A 24,881-nucleotide genomic window follows, 5' to 3' on the forward strand; every position below is an offset into this window, starting at 1 on the left:
TAATAATAATAATAATACTTTATTTATACCCCGCCACCATCTCCCCAATGGGGACTCGGGGCGGCTAACATGGGGCCATGCCCAGAGCAATACAACATAATAAGATATAAAAACAACATATCATAGCACCATTAAAAAATACAATAAATGATAATAGGCATTACATCAAGAAATCAGAAAACAATAAAACATGGGCAGGCCGCGTAAACACAAAGATAAAACCTGGAGTGAGAGGGACAGAGGGGTACTCCACTGCGGGCAGGGACATATGGAAGTGGGGTCATGAGTTCGAGGCCAGCCTGTGTCGGAGTGAGGACCTGACCTTTAAAAAAATAGCTCCTGCTCGTTGTTAAACTAAGCAACCAAAAGATAGCTGCATCTATCAAGTAGGAATTTAGGTACCGCTTTGCGGGGAGGCTAATTTAACTAATTTATGACACCATAAAAATCATCCAGCAGCCGTTTGGAATGAGGAAGTATCCATCAAGATGTCACAGAGGATGATGAAGCAGCTTCTCCCCTTGTGGCTAGGATCGAGCATCCCGTCAGGAAGCTGGAGAATGTTAAATTGCTTCTGCATCTGTCTTTGTCTCTATGTTCACATGGCATTGAATATTCCATTAGAAAAAATAACATTGCATAAATATCACCCAATTATATAATCTATTGTTTCCATTTGAACATATTACCTTCATTTTTGAAGGCCTGTTAAAATATAGTAAGACTACTTCTGCTATTTGATAGCTGAGATGTAATTTAGTACTGTAACCTACAGCTTGTATGCACCGAATGAGGAAAGTCTGTATTCCCTAGAACTCATTTCTAGTTCACAAGCAACACTGAGACATTTAAAAATTAAAATCAAAAGGTGAATCCCTTACCTTCAGGGTGCAACAAAATTGGAAAGTGGTGCCAAACATCTACCATTCTGCAAAGTTGCACTGCCATCTACGGGCAAAACCTGAGGCATGCAACCAATGTATCTATATATATTGTTGCTATCTACCTAGGAAACTGAGAGGTGTTTAAAATGCTACTAAAAGTATTTCAAATATCTTTCAAGGTGACCACAACAGAAAATCACTTGATAATTCTATGCATTGTGCTTACATTCTGCTTGGCAAGAATGCATTAAAATAGCACTGTTGTGTTTTTTGACATCCTATTTATGAGCCCCTTTAAAATCTGCATCAATGACAACAATATAATCTAGATTATTGCAAGGCAGTTGGCAAAAACTCATATTCCATTACAGGAATTACTCTGGTTTTTAAAAATTCCATTGTTAGCATATTCATCAAATAACATTTTTCTTCTCCTCTCTGATACCTGCTTTGTGAAATATTTTATTTCCTGAAGCACCTCTTTAGTAACATGGTCACTTTTGTGAAAGGAATTTTACTGGTTTTTTTCATGTCAGAAGCGACTTGAGAAACTGAAAATCATTTCTGGTGTGAGAGAATTGGCCGTCTGCAAGGACATTGCCCAGGGGATGCCCAGATGTTTGATGTTTTACCATCCTTGTGGAAGGCTTCTCTCATGTCCCCACATGGGGAGCTGGAACTGACAGAGGAAGCTCGCCCGCTCTCCCTGGATTTGAACCGCTGACCTGTCGGTCAGCAGTCCTGCCAGCACAAGGGTATAACCCATTGCACCACGAGGGGCTGGTGATTTGCTGGTGATCGTTGACTAGAGTCATAGTCTCTCTGCTGAAATTCTTTGTTGACATGTCTTCAATGCACATTTGGCTTTCTAGTTCTAAGCGCTGTGTATAATTTAATTGCTCTTTTATTGTGACTATGTATTCTTTCAGGAATGACATTTGTTTGCACATTCATTGCCTATATATTTATAATAATGAAAGCCTAAATGAATGAGCAGTGGAGGAAACTGAATTTTACTTAGTTTATGCAAACGAATGCAGCATGAGTGCAGTATAATTGAACACATGTCTATCAAAAGTAAATCTCATTACATTCTTAAATTAAAGTTTGAGAAATATGACAGTCATCTACAAATTTCTGAAGGGCTGTCGTATCAAAGATGAAGCAGGTTTGTTTTCATTTGCTACGGAAAGGAGGACCTAAACCAATATAGTCAAGCTACAACAAAAGAATATTCCAGTTAAACCCTAGGAGGAACTCTTTTGCTGGATGCTTGTAAACAGAGTTCAGATGCCTATCGAAGATGCTTCAGCTGTGGATTTTCTGTAGTGGCAGGATTTAGATGTTTCTTGGGAACTCTTCCAACTCTTCAAACCCAACATTTTAAGCAAGTAGATGAAATTCAGGCTCCTAGATAATGAACTCCTGTCTACCTTAGGCAGAATAGCCAGTGGTAAGGAATGTTGGCCATTGTAGTCTAGCAACATCTGAAAGGCCGGTTTGCCTATTCCTGAGCTATAGGGTTGATGTCTAACAGTATGAAAGGTGGTGCTTGCTGCAGTGTGTACCTTCAGGTTGTTTCCAACTTACGACAACCTCATTATAGGATAGTCTTGGCAAGCAAGATTTGTTCAGAGTGGATTTGGTTTTACCTTCCTCTGAAGCTGAGTTGCCCAAGGTCACTCAATGAGTAGCCATTACTAAACTGGGATTCAAACATGGTCTCCAGAGTAATAGTCCAATGCTCAAACCATCGACTTTCATGGAAGACGGTACTCTTAGTCAATTAGGAATGGAACAGGAATGTGGGCATTGGATCACACTCATCTTTCTCCTTGAAAATATATATATATATATAACCATCTGTGTATATAGTACTTCCTGCAACTCTCCATATTTCAGTTTCATTTTTAACAATATGATACACTTAGGTATTAGTTCTATTTCTCTCTTTTTTCTGATGTAAAGTTCAGAAAAGGATTTTACATCTCAATCATGCATTCAAGCCCCATTCATTTCAACTGGGTTTACTCCAACATAAATGGATGTACCACGTTTCCACAGTTCAGGTGTTTCCGTGTGAAGCTTTTATCTGGCAATTACTCTGCCTCAAACAAGGAATTTTATGAGGAATCCAAGCATCATCTACCACTTGTAGCCCTTTCATGTACTGCAGCTGTTTTTTTTAAAATGTGACTTTGTTAGAATAAACATCTGTAAAGGAGGAAAAGATGGAACATGTGCACTACTATATTAGCAGAACTGGAAAAGGTCCTTTCTGTAAGAACTCTTAGTCTTTCCCAAGTCCACAAATTCACATTTTCCAAATAATTGATGCACAGCATTGTTTTTCCCAATCCTAATCTGCTGGAAATTTATAATTAGATTAATAACATAAATGTCAAAGCATTCCTTTCAGCTCCACTTTTTCCCTTAGTCTGTGCCATATTTAAGGAGTGCCCTATATACCTGTAAACTGGGATGAAACACTTTATTTTGCCTTTAAAGATCACACTTCATGATTTCGCCCAAACAAACTGTTGCATAACATGAAGGATCAAGCCAAAAGGACACAGAAAGAGAAAATATTGAGTCCTGAAAGCAGTCACCTCCAGGTGTAAGATCTTTTCCACTGTTTTCTAAGAAACTATAGGACAGATCATGAGGATATTTCAGAATATGTCGATAGCAGCCAGGCACATTCAGTTGCAATGCAGGAAGTCGAAAGTGGCCCATCTGAAGTCCATCTCCAGCCAGTCTTTCATGATACCACTCACCCACTTTATTGGTGGGATATTGGATGCTGTAACCAGCCATTGGTATAATGACCTTTGGGATGAAGAAGACAACGTGAATGCATTTTTAAAAGAACCTACTTGTGTGAACATAGGAGGTTTCAGGACAAAGATGCTGGTTGAAGGAGAACGAAGGCAACATATAAAATAGGAACTTAAACAAATCTTAAGTCTGGTCTGTATCTCTTTACTTTACATTTTCCAGTCATATACCCTTGTGCAGTGCTTTTCAGGCTATCTGATGTGGGGAATCAACACAAACAAAACCCTGCATATATGCATTTCCAATATGGGATTTAGCTCTAAATTTGTAGCCATTGTGCTACTTCCTTCCTTCCCTAGAAACTTGCCAGGGATGAGCTAAAAATGATGTGGGGTCTAGTACCACTTTGAGGAGCAGTGGCCTTGTAACAAATTATGATTTTTAAACTAAAATATATGCAACAAACCCTAGTATTTATTTATTAATACAAAATAACAAATATTATTTCCTCTAAACAAACTTACTTGATTTATTGTATATTTATTGGCCATTTCTTCTTCAGATGTTATGACATGGACCTGGTATAAAAAAGCCAACACACTTATTATAAAGATTTCTACCCTTTCAAATAATCTTTAAGTATTCTGAAATAACTTTGTTAATGAAGACTATGTCGGCTTCCTGCTAGATTAAGACTGTCAGTTTTATATAACAACAACAACAACAACAACAACAACAACTTTATTTTTATACCCTACCTCCATCTCCCCGAAGGGACTTGAGGTGGCTTACATCGGGCCCAGGCCAAATGATAACAGACATTATAAAAACACATCAAAGTAAAACAGATCAATAAAACATATCAATAAAACAGAGCAATAAAACATGGATTTAATAAAAACATGAAAACCACATAAAAATGACTGGCTGTAAAGTGCCACACACACATATACATGCATTATATATTTGAACAAAATAAAAATGTATCTATTTACAAATAGCATCTATTCTACATTTCTGTTGAGATTAAATATAATTAAAACAGTTGTATATTCATTTGATTCTCAAACATGCATTGCAACATAAAGAATAAGAGTAACATATCTTTTGTAGCAAGGTACCTGAGTAACCAATACTTGTACTTACATTTATTCTTAAAGGCCATATAATGAAAGCAATTCTAATACAATATGAAACTGGAATTACTCACTCATGAGTTTTTATCAATACGTTTCTGTTTACCTTGTCACTTGGTGAACAGCTTTCATTATCTTCTATAGAAAAGACCAGATCGCCAGTTACAACACTTGTACCATAGGTTTTAATCCGGTAGGACACAGCTTCATTCCAAATTTTGCTACAGTACGCATGAACGTAGAAAATACGCATGGAGTGAGGAATGCTGAGCCAGCCTTGTATACAACCCTCATGATTTAAACCATAGCGGTTCAAAGCACGCAGTAACATCCTCTCTCTTACTTTAAAGTCAGGAAGCATCGCAAGAGTCCCTTTTGCATCCTCTGAAAGACAGTAAAAAAATTATTAGGGGTACAGTTACACAATTTGCTTGCAAATCACACTTTCAAGGCTCAGCTGCTGATTCTTTTTGGCAGTTTAGGAGCCCCAAGGGGGAATAATTTAACAGAGAACTAGGGGGCTTGCTAAAAGACATTTTTATCTATTTTGTCTTCTTTAGGGAAAAATCTGCCAGCAGAAAAAGAAAGTTTCTTTCTCTGAAGAGGAACTTCACTGAGGATGCTAAAAATGTGGCTTTCGAACTCTTGTTCCAAGGGATTAAACCTGCCTTTTTGTTGACTTGTAGAACTGAACATATTTAACGGAAAGAATTTTTTCAAAGAGCTGTGTTTTAATTGTACTTTTTGAACCGATTAAAAATATATTTATAAGTGCGTAGTTTAAACTACCGTGTTTAAATATTGTTGTTAGTTTAATACTAATCTCTTGAATATTTTCCCTTTATTACATATGTACATGTTTTAATTTGAAAGCCATCTTGTGTCTCAGTTTTGGAGGGGGGGAGATGGGGTATAAATAATGTTTGTTTCCATCACCTTCAACCACTAAATAAGATTTGCAATTAGGTTTCTGTTGACTTGTGCACAACTGAAATTAAATACTCCACTTGTCATGCTACTCTGCTTTTGTTTAGGATCTTTCACATTCTGCCTCAGGTAATGTACAGATCTCTAATTTCCAGGCAGTTACTCTGTTCTGGCCACAAACTATGATGCTAACCCCAGAAAGTAAAAAAACAAATGTATCACTTTGGAGATTGCACTATGTAACATGATTTTTGTTCCTGGGCTATAAATGTCATTTCCTACTTGTTTCTATAATAAAAACATGGGAACAGTTTATTAAACTGCAAAAACTTTGTTTTTGCTAGACGTCCTGCAGCACATATTGCTATAGTTTTTCAATAATATCTCAAAGAGTCTCAACCAATTCAACATAGTTTGTGACAGCCACAAAAATAAAATTTTGGAGTATAACAACTACAGTAGTCTCTTGCTTATCAAACTTTCGCTTATCCAACGTTCTGGATTATCTAACATAGTTTGCCTTTTACTAGTCAATGTATTCAATACTTTGTGATGTTTTGGTGCTAAATTCATAAATACAGTAATTACTACTTAATGTTACTGTGTATTGAACTGCTTTTTCTGTCGATTTGTTGTAAAACATGATGTTTTGGCGCTTGATTTGTAAAACCATAACACAATTTGACTTTTAATAGGCTTTTCCTTAATCCCTCCTTATTATTCAACATTTTCACTTATCCAATGTTCTGTTGGCCCATTTGTGTTAGATAAGTAAGAATCTATTGTACTTTCAAAGTAAGTGCCACACAGTTAAATAGGAAATAACACTTTCAAACTAGGATCAGATTTTTTTTCCAAATTTTGTTACACATTGCTACTAGTTAGACATATAAGTTGTCAGTTGTAGATTACCTTATCCTTGGGTTAAAGGAACTACTGATTCCAATTTATCTTGAATCACGCAGTGAATACATAACCTCAATTGCAATACATATTGACAACATAATAACATCAAGAGCGAGTGAAATCAGCAATCATGAGATAGCCATGAATTAACTGTGCGGTGCTGCGGCGAAGAAGGCAAACAATATTTTGGCCTGCATTAATAGAACCACAGTTTCAAAGTCAGGGGAAACAATGGTCTGGAGAACAAGCCCTATGAGGAGAGGCTTAAAGAACTGGGCATGTTTAGCCTGCAGAAGAGAAGGCTGAGAGGAGACATGATAGCCATGTACAAATATGTGAGGGGAAGTCATAGGGATGAGGGAACAAGCTTGTTTTCTGCTGCCCTGCAGACTAGGACACGGAACAATGGCTTCAAACTACAGGAAAGGAGATTCTACCTGAACATTAGGAAGAACTTCCTCACAGTGAGGGCTGTTCGGCAGTGGAACTCTCTTCCCCGGACTGTGGTGGAGGCTCCTTCTTTGGAGGCTTTTAAACAGAGGCTGGATGGCCATCTGTCGGGGGTGCTTTGAATGCGATTTCCTGCTTCTTGGCAGGGGGTTGGACTGGATGGCCCATGAGGTCTCTTCCAACTCTACTATTCTATGATTCTATGATTAATGGTCCCACTTGCTTCTGCACTACTGAAGCCTTCTGGAGTACTGTGCTCAGTTCTGGACTCCTCCTCTTAAGAAGAAAAGTGCAACAAGGATAAGAGAACAAAACATATGATGAAAAGTTGAAGGAGCTAGGCATGTTCAGCCTAGAGAAGAGAAAACTGCACTGTGACGTGATGGCATTCTTTAAATACCCCACTGTCACAGAGAAGATGATGGGGAGTTTGTTTTCTGTTGTCCCAGAAGGTCTAACACCAGATTTTGAGTTACAGAAGAGTAGATTTCGACTGAACATTAGAAGGAACCTCTTGTTAATAAGAGTGGTTTGGCAAGGAAAGCAATGATGTAGAGAGGTTTGCAGATCTTTCAAAGGAGACAGCTGCCTGTTGGACAGCTACCTGCTAGAGTTCTTGCATTGAGTCAATGACTGGAGTCAATGGCCTATATAGGGTCCCTTCCAGGTCTAGTTCTATAGAAAGCAACACAGTTCAATAAGAATGTTTTTAACAAGGAATGCTGACAAATCAAGAAATGGACAGGTTCTTTTGGCAACAAAAGCAAACGTCTTTCAAAAAAGAGAGGTTATAATTCAAGGCTTACATAAAACTAACTCAAAATAGAAGCATTACACAGGCAGATTGGGAGAAAAAGTACATATGCCATATCCATACCATTCCCAGTACACTAACACGCCCCATGAAATGGAAAGAATATCTTCCTGCTCTGGAGCTGATAAACATAACTTCATTCCAGTTCCAAGAAGAAAATAATAGAAAACTTTACAATAATAATACCACAAAGGGAGAAAATAACTGAAATTTCTGTCCTGCCAAGAAAACTGTGGCAGTGTTTTTGTATTTCTCCCACCAAATATCTGCCAGCAGGATTGTTCTGCTTCCTGTTCTAAACTCTGAAAAAATAATATATCCAATGTGCTGCAAGTAAATAATGCTGAACTGAATATACAGGAGGCTGAGGAGAGGGTGGGAAATCCTTAAGGTGTCAATTTCTGCTCCAATCTGATAGTATCTTCCACAATGAAAAACTATATCTTTACAGTATATATTGAAATGACATTTTCTGCAAGCCATATTACAAGAAGAAAATTTGCCTCTGCAAATTTCCCCACAAATGTGCATTTGTCTGTGTAAGCACACTGTTCTCCACTTCTCCCCATCTCCAATGCTAACACGGAAAAATGAACAACTTACGGGAGAAATCTTTTCCACAAATAGTGCCTCCAAGTTGGGGGGGGGGGGGGGGATCTGTAATGCTGTGGAAGATTCTGTAGTTCATTACAGTGTTCCCTCACTACTTCATGGTTCGCTTTTCATGGACAGTTTTGCATTTTTTAAGAAACACTAAAATATTATAAATCATAAAATAATATTATAACTCTCTCTTTCTACTTCATTCAAAGGAGAAGCCCAAGGAAGGAAGGAAGGAAGGAAGGAAGGAAGGAAGGAAGGAAGGAAGGAAGGAAGGAAGGAAGGAAGGAAGGAAGGAAGGAAGGAAGGAAGGAAGGAAAGAAGGAAGGAAAGAGCCGAAGGGAGAGAAAAGGAGGCTGAAACAACTTTGTTTTTGCTTCACAAGGTGGCAGCAGGAGCATGCATGCATGCACGTGCTTGAGAGGCAAGGAGGGGACAGAGATGCTACTTGCCAGTGAGATTGTAAATAACACAAATATAGCGTCCCTACTTTCGCGGATTTTCACTTTTCGCATGTGGCCCTGGTACGTAACCCCCGCGTTAAGTGAGGGAACACTGTACTCAGTTTGGAGATCATTGTTTCTCTGTTCTTATGGTTCTTTCTGACATAGAAAAGTAATTAAGTTCTGGCAATCTGAAGAAGTTGTTAGTTACATTAGTTAAGCAGTCATCTCCCGAGAGAGCTCCAGTTCTACTTTGAGTAGCAAAGAATGATCTGACAAAAATGAAAGAGACAAAGATTGAAAGGAAACCTTATGGTGAAATTTTAGAAATCAAAGTAAAACATGAAGTTACTGAAATCTTTTTGAGGGACAAGTCTAAGAATAAGTCTTATTAAAGTAACATCAAACCAGTTCCATCATTAAAAAAATCATATCATGTTATGGTCTATAAACAAAAAAATAATATCAATTGTTATTAATCCTCCACAGCCCACCTTTCTCTCACTAATGAGATCATCAATCTCCATGATAATTTAACACACTGAAAAAAATATGGAATATTTAAGTGAAGGAGTGAGACTGAGCACAACTCAGTCTTAGAAGATCATTTTGTTTTGTTTGTTTTTTGCAGAAGATTTAGGTAATGCATACACATGAAAAGCTTGAAGATCAGAATAACCATAAAAGATCAAGGACAACTGCAGTTTTGAAACCCACAGCTAAAAATATGTATAATCTCTCTGCATTTCTGAAGGCTTTCAAATGACAACTTTAAAGCAACTTTGGCAGAATGAGAAACAAATATCTTCAGTACTACCTTCAGACCTCCTATTATTAATCTTCAGTGGATTTCTACTCAGTATTAGTAATTATTTCTAACTCTCTACTGTCCAAGATGACATAAAATGTGGTTGTTTACATCTGTTTCAGAATTTTTTAATCACCATTGCTGTTATTTTAATTGCTATACTTTATTGTTTTTTTTTCAAAAGATTGTTTTATAATCTTGTTCAAAGCCTGAATAGACTGAGATCATTTAAAGTTTTTCCTTCTTTATACTTTTTGTTTATGAAATTATGAAGTACTATCAGCAAATTCGTGAGGAAGTGAAACACACACTTTTAGATTGAGTTGAAATACATTTTGATCAACAGTATAAAAAAACAAACACTAAAAGTGTTCTTACACACACAAATCTTGATACATAACACTTGGCGCCTTTCAATATTGTTACTGCTTACAGCTCCAACATTTCTGATTTCAGCATTTTCTTCTCATTTATATTCTACAGACAGAAATAAATGACATGATATGTTACCTGTCTCAAGAAAGTATTTTTTGGCTTTATTGACAGGGTCATCTGAATCTTCAGGAGTGAAAAACAATTTTACAGCTTTGACCTTTAAAGAAAGCAAACATAAATATTATTTGCTGCTTTGTGTATTCTCAGTGTTGCTGTTTTTTCAAAAGCGAGCAGCAACTCTGATTCTGAAATACACCCTGAATCCAATCATCCTGAAAACTGGATCTAATGGAAAACAGATTTTTTTCTGGAGTACACGTTTGTCAAACAGGGCCCTAAAATGGATAAATGAACATCTAGTAAATCAGAGATAAAATGTGACCCTTTATAGAATCATAGCATCATAGAACTAGAAGAGATCTCATGGGCCAGCCAGTCCAACCTCCTGCCAGGAAGCAGGAAAATCACATTCAAAGCACCCCTGACAGATGGCCATCCAGCCTCTGCTTAAAAGACTCCAAAGAAGGAGCCTCCACCACACACCGGAGCAGAGAGTTCCACTGCTGAACAGCTCTCACAGTTAGTTCTTCCTAAAGTTCAGGTGGAGTCTCCTTACCTGTAGTTTGAAGCCATTGTTCTGCGTTCTAGCCTCCAGGGCAGCAGAAAACAAGCTTGCTCCCTCTCTCTATGACTTCTCCTCACATATTTATACATGGTCCTCATCATGTCTCCTCTCAGCCTTCTGCAGGCTAAACATGCCCAGCTCTTTAAGCCGCTCCTCATACGGCTTGTTTTCCAGACCCTTGATCATTTCAGTCACCCTCCTCTGGACACATTCCAGCTTGTCAATATCTCTTTTCAACTGTGGTGCCCAGAATTGGACACATCATTCCAGATGTAGTTTGACCAAGGCAGAATAGAGGGGTAGCATGACTTCCCTGGATCTAGACACTAGATTCCTATTTGTGCAGGCCAAAATCCCACTGGCTTTTTTAGCCGCCGCATCACATTGTTGGCTCATGTTTAACTTGTTGTCCATGAGGACTCCAAGATTTTTTTCACTTGTACTGCTGTCAAGCCAGGCGTCTTCATTCTGTATCTTTGCATTTCATTTTTTTCTGCCTTAGTGGAATATCTTGCATTTGTCCCTGTTGAACTTCATTTTGTTAGCTTTGACCCATCTCTCTCATCTGTTAAGATTGTTTTGAATTCTACTCTTGTCTTCTGGAATATTAGCTATCCTTATCAATTTGGTGTCATCTGCAAACTTGATAATCATGCCTTCTAACCCTTCATCTAAGTCATGAATGAATAAAGATTTTGAACAAAAATGGGCCCAAGATGGAACCCTACGGCACTCCACTCATGACTTCTTTCAAGGATGAAGAAGATGCATTGGTGAGCACCCTTTGGGTTCATTCATTTCACCAATTACAGATCCACCTAACTCTAGTTTTGCCTAGCCCACATTTAACTAGTTTGTTTGCCAAAAGGTCACAGGAGACCTTGTTGAAGGCCTTACTGAACTCCAGATATGCTGACATACATGAGAAATATATTTATACGAGCTTTGGTACCCGACAGTGCCCGGGTTATTTGAAAAGGGCCTTGTCTGTTTTGGAGTGTTAGTGATATCTGTTTGGTGATATGTTACAGTATGTCTTAGAAAAAAACTGTCTTTGCTCTAGTTTTTTATGAATGCTCCCATTAGAAAATGCATAAGGATGTGGGTGAATTACAATTCCCCAAAATCTTGTGTCAAACTTCCCAAAACTCCCCCAGTCTGCACAGTTGGCCATGTTGGGTCTGTGTGCCAAATTTGGCCCAGATCTGTCATCTGCTGGGTTCAGTGTTCTCTGGATAAGGGTGAACTACAACTCCCAGATTCACAGGGCAATCATCTTGAAACCGGTTGGTCATGTTGGGTCTGTGTACCAAGTTTGTCCAGATCCATCATTGGTAAGGTTTAGGGGGCTCACAGAATACAGGTGAACTATAACTCCCAGAGTCAAAGGTCAATCACCCCGAAAGTCCACCAGTGTTCCCAGTTGGCCATGTTGAATTTTTGTGCCAAGTTTGGTCCAGATCCATCATCACATGGGTTCAGTGTTCTCTTAATACAGATGAACTATAACTCCTGGATGTCAAGGTCAATCACCCCCAAACCTCGCTAGTATGCAAAGTTGGCCATGTTAGGTCTGTGTGCCAAATGAGTTCCAGGTCTACTGTTGGTGGGGTTCAGAGGGCTCTTAGATTGCAGGTGAACTAGACATCCCAGTCCCTACAACTCCTAGAAATCATAGTAAATCCTCCCCAAGTCTCTCTCTTTAGTATGTTCAGTTGCTGATCAATTCCTCTGTTTGCTGTGTGCCGCAGGAAAGGGTAGGAAAGGGTTAAGAGAGAGGCAGTGGGTGGGGTCATGCAAATGAGGAGAGAAAGGAACATTGGGATGTGCTCGCTATAACCTGCAATGTCCTGGGAGGGAGTGACTTGGTGGCTCCACAGCACTGGGAACTATTGTTTGTTTGTGGAGGCCAGAGGCTGTCTGTGTGAGCAGACGCCCATGCCACATACACACATACAGATTTTCACTTTTAAAACACCTAAGCTTAAATCTCCACCTATCTGAGTGATCTTGGGTCAATCATGCCCTTTCAGGTTAGCCACCTTCATAGGACTGTCGTGATGGTAAAAATAGAGAAGGAAAACAAGTTGAAACATTTTAAGAAAGAAAGGTGTTACAAAATATAAAGAAGTACCATTTCTTCATTCAGCAAAGCCAGTCCAATTTGATCTGTATGGATATTCTGTCCTTGTCCAAAACGTTGAGGTCCATAATAATTTATGAAACCATTTTTCTACAAAATTAAAAGTTAAAATGATTATAACTATCATTAGGCAAAGCTGAATATTGCATGCAATATAAAATCACTGGGAGCATGAATGCTAGAAACATCTACCTTGACCTTCTCCATTGCTTCATAAACCCTCTCTTTTAGGTTTCCATGACAGTCGTTGCTGTGAAGTTTTAAATCTCTCACGATGATAGCAAAATGATTTCCTTGCAGCTGACCAAGTCTCAGGGATTGGTTCACGGAGTGTATATTAGACAGACCGAGTCTTTTTTTCCCAATTATGATTCCAAGCTCTTTTAATCTGCAAGGAAAAAAAGGGCAAATGAGAATTTGAGATCATGGTAGATAATATTATGGGTTTTTTTTTTTACAGCAGATGCATGCAATCCAACCTGCAAAAGCCAAAGGCACAAATGTAGGCCTTCTCAGTGGTGGCTCTTCAACTGTGGAACTCTCTCCCCAACGAAATTAGATCAGTGCCCTACCTTCTGGCCTTCAGAAGAAAGGTAAAAACTTGGCTATGGGACCAGACCTTCAAGCAATAAGCAATAAAAGGAATAATCAGAGATTACGTGCAATAGAGATTGATATTGGAACTGCCCTGGACTTTGATTTTTGGATTATCTGATTTTAATGTTTAAATAAATATGTTTCTATGCGTTTTTCTGATTCAATTGACAGTTGTATTTTATTATTGTTGTGTAGGCAATGAATTTTGCCATAATATGTTTGGAAACAACTTTGAGTCCCCCATCCAGGGTGAGAAAAGCAGTATACAAGTAAAGTAAGCAAGTAAGTGCAGCACACCAACACCTTAAATAAAGAAATAGCTTTCTAAGATCTATAGAGATACTCACAGGAACACCTCAGCAAGCAAGAGTCCAAAAGTGGCAGGCTAAAACCTGGAACCTTAATCAGTAGCTGACGCCAGATGAGAGACTCCCCCCTGGGCACACAGAAGACTGGGCAACTTGGAAGGCACTGAACAGACTGGGCTCTGGCACTACGAGATGCAAAGCCAACCTTAAGAAATGGGGCTACAAAGTGGAGTCCACAACATGCGACTGTGAAGAACAGCAAACCACAGACCACCTACTGCAATGCATTCTGAGCTCTGTTACATGCACAATGGAGGACGTTCTAACAGCAACACCAGAGGCACTCCACGTGGCCAGCTACTGGGCAAAAGACATTCAGTATTAATGCCAAGTTGTTTTTCTTTAAAAAATCTCGATGTTTGCAAATCCATTACAACTTGTACCCTCGGTTCGCTTCTGACACAAGAAATAAATGGTAAGTAAATAAATAGTAAGTAAATAAATCATGAAAATATTTCATTTATATTTTAATTATATATTTCCAAGATTTTTGTCATTTATGAGTAGCCATATGTTACTAATACTACTATTAATAATGTTACTACTATTAATCCCTTTGCTGTGTAAAAATACATGCAAGTTGTATTGTTTATTTCACCTAGACTCAGAGGTTTCTCGTTACATTTGCGCAACACTTGTACACACTGCAGCCGACCCACTAACATGTTGCAACACACAGTTTGGAAAGCTCTATATTTTGTCTGCAAGTCCTATAATAATAAAATAATAATCTCCTCGAGAGGACTCAAGGCGGTTTCCAATATTGCAAAAGAAAGCATACAACAAATTAAACATAATAAAGAATAATAAACATGAAACAAGAACATACAATTCAAAACAACTATAAAAATAAATTAAAAAAACAGTTATAAAATGCTCCATCAGTGGGGCCAGATATAATGACCAGGGCTTCAGAGTGGTCAAGGCCAACTATAAAGTGCTAGGCAAGACAAGTGCAACAGAATATCATAGGGCCGGGAAGAAGATAAAGTTAACCTCTAAGTCTAGTTAACAACCTGGGGGGAGGGGGGGGGAGGACTAATCCTGTTCAAAATTCTGCAGGAACCACCAAGTTTTCAGGTCCTTGTGGAAAGAGGATAATGTAGAGTCTTGCCTGATCTCTCTGGGAAGGGTATTCCAGAGTCAGGGAACTATCACTGAGAGCTGCGCTTGTGATGGTGGCGGAAGTAAGAGGAGGGCCTCCCCGACAGATCTCAAAGCCAGCGCTGGTTCGTGATCATGAAGATAGGGAGGGCCCGAGCCATATAGGGCTTTATAGGTCATCACCTGCACCTTGAATTGGGATTGGCAGTTTATCGTCAGCCAGTGGAGCTGCTTTGGTAGGGGTGTTGTATACTCCTTGTAATTAGCTCCAGTTAGAAGCCTGGCTGTTGATCTTTGAACCAGCTGAAGTTTCTGTGCCGTCTTCAAGGGCAGCCCCATGTAGAAAGCATTGCAGTAATCCAGTCTGGATGTAACCAAAGCATGGACCACCGTAGCCATGTCCAACTTCTTGAGGTATGGTCGCAGCTGGCACACCAGTTTTAGCTTTGCAAAAGCCCTCCTGACACCTGAGGATCAAGAGTCAGCGCTGAATCCAGGAGGACCCATAAGCTGCGGACCTGCGCCCTCAGGGGGAGTGCAACCTCGTTGCACAGGTTGCAATCCAATACCCCGAAAAGCCCCACAACTGACCAGGAGGACCTCTGTCTTGTCTGGACTGAGTTTCAACTTGTTAGCCCTCATCCAGTCCATCACAGCTGTCAGGCCTTGGTTTAGGGTCCGGGAGGCTTCCTTGGAATTTGGTGGAAAGGAGTAATAGAGTTGAGTGTCATCCACATAGAGATGGCACTGAACTCCAAAACTCTGGATGACCTCACCCAGTGGTTTCATGTAGATGTTAAAAAGCATGAGGGATAGAATGGAACCTTGCAGGACCCCACAGGTCAATGGCCAGGGGTTCAAGCAGGCATCCCCCAGCTTCACTATCTGGGTATGATCCTGCAGGAAGGAGGATCTTCCCACACCATTGAGAAAGCTAGCTAGAGATTATAGGAGCTGGAGTTCAACAACATCTAGAGGGACATATATTGCCCACCCTTCAAAATGGTCAGACAGGATGTCTCCTGGACATTCTGGGGGGGGGGGGGGGGAATACTTCATCCATGTATTTGTTTAGTTTTGCCATATGGAAAAACACAAAAAAAAACAATCTGAAACAAAACTGCATTACAAGAAATATAAACTGGGCAAAATAACTGAAATAATTCTACTGGAAGGCAGTGCTACCTAGCTCTAGTGCAACTTCTAAGTAGGATAAAAAAAAAATCCCAGCCTAGACGCTGAACAGTTTAAGCAAGACAGGCAGGACAATGCTGCTGGGAGAGACCAGCATTCAATGAAAGTCTACTTAAGAAACAGCTTAACAAAAGGGAGAGCTAACTGGCAGCAGACTCTGTGTAGAATCCTTTGCAAAAGTAAGCTTTGATGGAAGGACTTGGCCAACATCAAAATGCCACACTTCTGTAACAGTTCTACTTGAAAAAACATTTCCTCAGCTTGAAAAGGGATTGCATATGTGTAACAAGTGAAAGATTAAGAGGAGACTTCAAGGCAGGTTATTTGAACTGCCAGTTATGTTTCCAATTATAAGCATGTACATTACACACCGGAGGAGAAGCAGTCCTATGAGTTTGTTTTTGTAAGCCTGACAGGGATGGAGTCATTCCGGCTTACAGAGAGATGGTGGTATAACATTGGTCTTTGATGAACAACAGATTTGCAAGGATCTGATGCTGGGAGGACGTATAAGTTAAAAGGTTCTACCTATTAACCATAAAATACCTCTAAGACAAGTAATATGCTATTTTGATAGAAATCTCACTGTAGGATAAACATCCAAAGAAAACACTTTTCTTTAGTGCTAATTAAGCAATTCGCTTTGAAGAGAAGAAAATTTCCATTGTTACAATATTCCAAAAGGCAGAGCATGAATCAAATAGAAATTGGGCCATTATTATTACTTTCCCTCCTTCATGGATTTTCAAGAAGGAAAAAGAAAACAACTAATTAGCTGAACTTGTCAAATCCCCATTTGCAAGATGGACCTATAGGTAGACCTATACAACAAAGTGGAAAAAGGTTGTCTGCATGAGGTGAGACAAGTCAAAATAAAAGCAATATATTCATAGAAATAGGAACAAGAGTAGTATAGTGTTCGACTTGGGAGCACAGGATTCAAATTCCTGCTCAGTCATGGGAAGCCACTGGCTAACATTGGGCAAGCCACACTCTCTCAACCTAAAATGAAGGCAATACATCCTCTTAGGCTGTATAGGTTAAGGTAAAGGTTTTCCCCTGACGTTAAGTCCAGTCGTGACCGACTCTGGGGGTTGGTGCTCATCTCCATTTCTAAGCCAAAGAGCCAGCGTTGTCCGTAGACACCTCCAAGGTCATGTGGCCAGCATGACTGCATGGAGCACCGTTACCTTCCAGCCGGAGCGGTACCTATTGATCTACTCACATTTGCATGTTTTCGAACTGCTAGATTGGCAGGAGCTGGGGCTAACAGCGGGCGCTCATTCTGCTCCCGGGATTTGAACCTGGGACCTTTCGGTCTGCAAGTTCAGTAGCTCAGCACTTTAACACACTGCGCCACCACCAGGGGGCCCTAGGCTGTATATACACTGCCAAATAATCCAGATTATCTAAGCAGATAATCCACATTATCTGCTTTGAATTGAATTACATGAATTTACACTGCCATAAAATCCAGTTCAAAGCAGATAATCTGGATTTTATAAGGCAGTGTAGATGGGATCTTAATAAATCTCTCTAGGATAGGGTCACCATACGACGAAATAGACTTGAAGTCACATAACAATATGTGATGACAAAATCCTCTTTTGGAATGGAGTTAGCTAACAGAACAAAACAGGAAATCAGATATTCTAGCCTTCATTAATTTTCTGCCTTACTTTAAAAAATACAACTTCTTTAAATTCTAACATATAATAATAATAATTTTATCCTGCTTTTTCTCCCTTGGGCGGGATTCAAAGCGGCATACAATGGCTAAAAGCAGCAAAAATTACATAGTGGCCCCCCGGCTCTGGAACTCTCTCCCCAGGGAGATCAGGCAGGCCCCTACCCTCCTTAGTTTTCGGAAGAGCCTGAAAACTTGGCTCTTCCAACAGGTCTTTGCCGACTGATCTCCATAGTAAAGGATCGACCTGTTGTTTATTTTATCTTTAGTGCACTCCATTCCTTTAGCCGGCCATAGTTTCCTTGTGTACGGCTCCCACAGCACTTTAATGGGAACAATAGTTATGGTATCTACCTCTCCCGGATTGTAACTGACACTACTTGCACTTTTTTGGCCCAGTTCTTTTTTGGAGCCAACCCAGGATTTTATCATAGTATATTTATTGTATGTGATCTCATTTGTTTTATGACTTGTTTTTTGTTGATTGACTTGTTCTATTGTTATGTCTTTATATTGTCTGCTGCCTGGGCTTGGCCCCATGTAAGCCGCCCCAAGTCCCTTCGGGGAGATGGGGTGGGGTATAAAAATATAATAATAATAATAATAATAATAATAATTATTATTATTATTATTATTATTATTATTATTATTATTATTATTATTTAGTACAAAATTACCTTAGGACTTTTTTTAACTCCTCCCCCAGACATATGGATTTTAATACCGAAATTGTTTGTGCAGCTCTGTGAAATGTGCCTTTGCAATTTTCCATACCAATTTTCCACACCACCATGTTGCATCATGAAAGCAAATAAAACACCGCTTGTACACAAGCCTCATGTGGCTGCCAAACTAATCTAAAGCTTCCTAATAATATCATTGCAATATTTCTACTGATGTCTGACTATAGACACACCGTAATAGTTTGATGGGACAGGATGGACTGGGGTGAACATGGAATTGTGAGATGGCTATTTTCCCCCATGTTTCAGTACTGTAAAATGCCAGAGACTGGATTTCAATCATCTCAAGTCTTTAATACCTTTACTTCAGAATTCAGAAAATGTGCAAGTTTCCTCCATCATGTAAGCCATTTTCATATAAATTGCCTTCAAAATTGTGGAGGGGAAAATGAATCACCAACTTGCCCGCAGAAAAAATAACTCAGTATCACTTTTCCATATAAACAACTGCAACTATCCTTCCGAAAAATGAAGAAAACAGGGTATAACTTAAAGAAATACACACCTTTTAGGAGTTACTTTTTTCACAACCATAGCTTGGTAGGTAACAGCCTTCTTATCTTTAATGCCTGTGTAACTGAAGTCTGAAGGGAGCACACCAAGTTCAGAAGACAAATAGCTAATTGCTTCAAGTGTTTCCAGGTTCTCTTTTTGGAGAGTAAAGGCTGAAAAAACATTATTACAAATTCAATGCATCCAGTAAGATAGCTTTTTCCTCTGCATACCTAAATGGAGAAAATGCAGGATCTGTTTACATGATCAGGTAGGCATTCAATTTTTTATGATTAAACTTTTTAATGCTAATTCAAAACATAAACCAAAACATTATGCAGAAATATACTGTATTAGGTGCTTATGAACTGTCACCAACTACTGTAATAAGATTATTGCAGCTGCCTATCCGTAACCATATCTAAAGGTCAATCTGCTGGTAGCAATTTTTAGGGGATACAATGGTGATGGATTTTAGTTCTGGCTATTTGGCAAGTAGACAGGCTAATGAAATAGAAAAAGCCAGAATAACCTTTATATAGGTGCACGAATCTACAGCGACATGCTTTATACCCTTCAGCAGGAAAAGTATATTGCAGGGATGATATTCATTTCTAGAATAAAGATATAAGGACACAGGATAAAACAAAATGAAGCTTCTTATCATCTACTTTCCAGCAAGACAGCCAAATTATTGATGTCTCAGCCCAAATGAAACATTGCATCACTCATAGAATTAGCAAACGCCCCCTCATAAATACACACACAACGGTGAAAATGAGGAACCTGACAACGGTTAGAGGCACAACAACCCTTTCTTCTCCATGAAAGTTTAAATCTGGATAAGGTCTCCCATGCTGCCTGTTATAATAATAATAAATAATAATAAACATTTATTTATACCCCACCACCATCTCCCTGAAGGGACTCAGGGCAGCTCACAGAAGCACCTCGAAGTGCTACATATAAACAAACAGCACACATGCATATAAACAGCAACATAAGTTTAAAACAACAACACACATAAAACACACACCTAAAATGCAGTAGAACTTGCAAATAAAATTGGCTATCAGCAGTAACAAATCAAAGTACAGAGTGTTTGTATGAAGAGTGTTTGTATGAGATTTCTTCTTCTAAGTTTGAGAGATGGGTGGAAAAGAGGTTTGAAACAAAGCTTAAAGCTTTACCAACCATCCTAGACCCTGATCCAGGTCAGAGTTCCCATGCCTGTAATTTAAACTATTTGCATACTTGTGAGTTGTGTGAAAGATGTACCATCAAAGATATAGCATCTATGCAGCACAAAATGATGGCTGGTGGTGTTCTTAATGCTCACTCTCACTGCAATGTAGATTAAAAAAAACCCTGGCCCATTCATATCATACATAGGGACTATTTCTTAAAACTCACACCTGAATGTATTTTATAATGCAGATATACATGCACATCTAGTCTCTGTTGTACGCCAGAGCTACCCCTCTTGACCATCAAACACCACAAGTTTAATGTTAGCAGCAAGCAGTTTACTGAACAATATATTAAAAAGCCAAGCAATAAAAAGGATTAAAAGGGAAAATCCAAAAAGGTTACTTCAAAATATGAGCACTAGTCCATCACTTCCAAGGTACAAGAACATAGCACAAGATATCTAGTTGTAAAACCCAAAGACACGAGGCAGATTAAATCCCAGAAAATAACACATAAACTTGGTTTTTGACATTAGGAAAAATAACACAAGAGTTCAAAAACCTTAGAACATGAATAAGCTTGAGTGACTTGAATCACCAACGTTGACCCCAATGGCGACAAGCTGAAAACCTTTCCCATAAAAAGCCCCCTGCAGTGAGAAAAATGAATTTCATTTTCCTTTCTCAACAGATAATTTATCTGCCCTTTTCCCTTGGAGGAGGACTGACCGGCAAAAGACCTGGGAACTACCTCTTTGTTTACAAGTCTTGCCTCCTATCTGCCAACTCATTGCCCTCTGCAGCTGCATCTGTGTCTGAAAAATCCCCGTCAGAAAAGCAGCCTCTGATAGGAATTTGGCCTTGAGGCTCAGGTCTCTGCTCTGCAAAAGCCTCTGGCTGTAAAGCAGGCCTGACAACACCATCATCCCCACTGCAATCAGACACAGGCCCAGAATCCTCATAGACATCAGGCACTAACACAGGTGATGCAGGTTGAACTACAATAGTCTCTTCCGTGTATGTATTTTCAACTCTAAATTGATAAGAAAAACTATGCACTCATCTCCTTTGCAGCTGAAATGTGACAGCTTACTATATCTACATTATATGTTAAAATGAAGCAAAAAAAAAAACCCTTCATGGAATTCATATATTCCCACCCCAGCTAAGTATTCTTTCCTAACAAGAACGGATGTAATTGTGATGCATTTTGCTGGGGAGGGGGGAAGCATTTGTCATGCCACACCGGTGAGGAACCTGATGTTCCTTTGTATGTTATTGAACTATGGATCGCAATTGTTCCTGAACACTGACCACGTTGCCTGGACTGATTTATTGAAAGACTGTAACAAACTACTTTTAAAAAGACAAACCCACTATATATTTACCTGTGTAAATTTCTTCTTTCTCTCTGTTCCCAGCATTAGTCCTTTTCCGGTATCCATTTTTCTCCCGAAACCTTACCATAATTACAACTTTATGCTCAGAGTCGGGAAAAGACTTTGTCTCCACAAGCTTACCAAATTTTTTATTAAGGAAATGGTGAACCTTTTTACGATGTTCCTTATTCCCATCAGGTCTAAAAGCAAACTTGGAATTTTCTAATTTGGCATCCAGGAATTTCAGAAAACCAGAAGCTTCCTCTTCGGACACCAACTTACAGAGTTCCTGGTAATCCTGATTTGCTCTTACGACAATTTCACCAGACTTTGTAATGGTGGCTAAGAAAGGGTATTCCTGTCTAATGGCACCATGCAAACTGGCTCGAACCGTCTTCTTGGGAATTGGACCAAGTGAGAATTCAGTGGAAAAAACCTCTGGTTCTGATTTAAAATTCCACATATCTTTTACGGAGTAAGCAAACTGATGCAGTTGTTCCCTTACAGTCTGATCTAATAAGGAGTCCAATGTCTCAGCTTTATCATGGTAGCATTCACGCACCTTCTTAAGTGAATGTTCTTCACCTTCTTCAACAACGGAATGAAGAACTTCTGAGGGACAATGAACATCCCCATCTTGTTCTCTGAAATATTCTTCTATACATGGCTCTGAAGGACTCAGCCTGAGTCTTTTGGAATCCCGCTGACAGCTCCTGCTTTGGTCTGACAAGGTTCCGCCAGATTTAGGAAGACAGTCTGTTGCAATCTCATTAACCAACTGTCCATGCATATTAATTTCTGTCACAACAAAATCACTTGGAAAGGTTTTGATACAGCCCCAGAAGCCAACATGATCATTCACATAAGTGGAAGCGTAGTGTGTTACGGGTGTGCCTGAGCCTTCTTCCATTCCAGTATTAGACAGTCTAGAAAAAGTTTTTTTAAAAAAAGAAAAAAAAGAAAAAGATCAAGTCAATTCTCAGAAGTAGTATTATCTGGATGTTGGGGATGTGACAGACTGTGAAAAGCTAAATTTAGAGACAGGCATTACATCTTGAAACGTATTTTAATACCTATTTTACATTAAACGTTTAAAATGTATTCTATGTAATCTCATGTCATTGCAATTTGGACTTATGGCAAGGTTACTAAAACTTTTCTCACTTGCAACCTCTTTCTGCCTAATAAATTTTTACATGACCCCAGGTATACAGGCATACAAAATAGGTGAAAAATCAAACATTTACTGATAATAAATCAGCATTTGCAAGGATTTCTAAACAGGCTGATTTTCCTGTTTATAAATACAGCTGAAGCATTCTCTGCACTGTCAACACTGCACATTGTTGCTAATAGATTTGTGTAAATGTCTAGGTGGCATTCAGAAAACTTTCACTGTTGCCAATTTTTCCATGATCCCAACATTGAGATAAAGGCGTAGGAGCATCACTTCAATACTGGTGGGTCTTTGCTTCTTCTAGCATGCTGACATTTGTCCGCCTGTCTTCCCAAGAGATTTGCAGGATTTTTCTGAGGCAACGCTGATGGAAACGCTCCAGGAGTTTAGTGTGATGTCTGTAGACCGTCCACGTTTCACAGGCGTAGAGCAGGGTTGGGAGGACAATGGCTTTATAAACAAGCACCTTGGTATCTCTACGGATGTCCCGATCATCAAACACTCTCTGCTTCATTCTGAAAAATGCTGCGCTCGCAGAGCTCAGGCGGTGTTGTATTTCAGTGTCAATGTTGACTTTTGTGGAGAGGTGGCCGCCAAGGTAGTGGAAATTGTCAACGTTTTCTAATGTGACACCATTAAGCTGTATTCCTGGCATTGCAGAGGGATTAGCTGGTGCCTGTTGGAAGAGCACTTTGGTTTTCTCGATGTTCAGTGAGAGGCCGAGCTTCTCATATGCTTCTGCGAAGGTGTTTAGAGTGGCTTGTAGGTCTTCTTCTGAGTGCGCACAGACTACATTGAGGACAGAATACAACTTTGTTCTCCTGTGACAACCAGAAAGGGAGGAAGAGCAAAGGAGCAGTTTCTACAATAAGAAACCCTAACTTCCACTCTGGAATGGGGCCCAGTCCTCTTCATGATCCCAGAGGGTGCAGTTTGAACCCACTTCAACTGTCATAGCTCAATGCTGTGGAATTGTGGGAGTTGTAGTTTTAGAGTCTTTAGCCTTCTCTTCCAAAGAATGCTGGTGCCTCACCAAATTACAAATCCCATGATTCCAAAGCACTGAGCCATGGAAGTTATAGTGGAGTCAAACTGCATTATTATATCCCAAACCCAAAGAACTATTTTCGGAATCACTGCTGCCATTTGACTAACCCTGGGCTGAGCAGCTAATGGTGCTGAGCTACAACCCATATCAACTGCAAGGCCATTCAATGCTAATCAAGGTGATTAATTGCAACATTCACATTTGCCTCCAACAGACAAGGGCTCTTTCTCCCACCCTGGATCTTCCAGAGATATATAAACCCCACTTGCATAGTTTTCCAACACAGGACAACTTCGGAGGATGCCTGCCATAGATGTGGGCGAAACGTCAGGAAAGAATGCTTCTGGAACATGGCTATACAGTCCGGAAATCTCACAGCTACTCCAAAATCGTCCACGTGGCTGGCTTAGATAGTGACACTTTTGCTTCCTGATGGTTCAGGGCACACAAACTTTATGAATAATATCATGGAAAAAAACTGTGCAGAAAATTACCTCCAGGCTATCATGTGCATACAAAACAGAAATAAATACAGATTCGGGACTCAAGATCCGCGCAAATAAACAATAACCCGATTCCTGCCTTTCTCGAATGTCTTTGGAAGCTCCTCTGCAAGCACAATCCCAGTCTCCAAAGGGATCTTCCATTTGCCACTCGCCGCAGGGGGAGATCAGGGGGCGTGGCCAAACGAACAGAATATACCACCGTCACTGATTAGGGGTGGCTCTAGTAGGGGAAAATGGTCAACGTTTTTTTTACTTTGGGAGATACCATTATGGCCCAAACTACAAAATTGAATCGAGCAAAGCAGACAGCCATCACTACGACTCGGAAAGCACAACATAAGCGAGAAGTGTGGGATAAAATGCAATATCATCATCAGCCTCTCTTGGTTTTATGCCACTTTGTAAGGAAGCGTCCCCACCCGCTTTCCTCCACAATGGGCCTGTCCT

The 24,881-nt window shown here is 39.6% G+C and overlaps 1 protein-coding gene across 3 annotated transcripts; it reads right to left on the bottom strand.

Annotated features, from left to right (window-relative positions):
- On the bottom strand, positions 1-24,787 carry pus7l (pseudouridine synthase 7 like). 3 transcript variants are annotated; one of them, XM_008111099.3, is made up of 9 exons: positions 24,511-24,776; positions 21,713-22,629; positions 19,148-19,307; positions 13,142-13,337; positions 12,941-13,039; positions 10,257-10,338; positions 4,905-5,182; positions 4,187-4,240; positions 1-3,713 (listed from the first exon to the last, which is right to left on the bottom strand). In XM_008111099.3, exons 1-9 carry the CDS (start codon positions 24,573-24,575, stop codon positions 3,387-3,389), a joined length of 2,178 nt encoding a protein of 725 aa, XP_008109306.2. In that variant the 5' UTR covers positions 24,576-24,776; the 3' UTR covers positions 1-3,386. The 3 variants fall into 3 exon arrangements, 2 of the variants coding, with proteins under 2 accessions (XP_008109306.2, XP_003221323.3); XM_003221275.4 differs by having other exon boundaries at positions 24,423-24,591; XR_010006719.1 differs by lacking the exon at positions 1-3,713 and having other exon boundaries at positions 4,905-5,019; positions 5,142-5,182; positions 24,511-24,787.
- Positions 24,788-24,881: the final 94 nt, after the last annotated feature.

This window comes from Anolis carolinensis, chromosome 5 (assembly GCF_035594765.1).
Source record: "Anolis carolinensis isolate JA03-04 chromosome 5, rAnoCar3.1.pri, whole genome shotgun sequence".
In the NCBI taxonomy this organism is placed as follows: domain Eukaryota; kingdom Metazoa; phylum Chordata; class Lepidosauria; order Squamata; family Dactyloidae; genus Anolis; species Anolis carolinensis.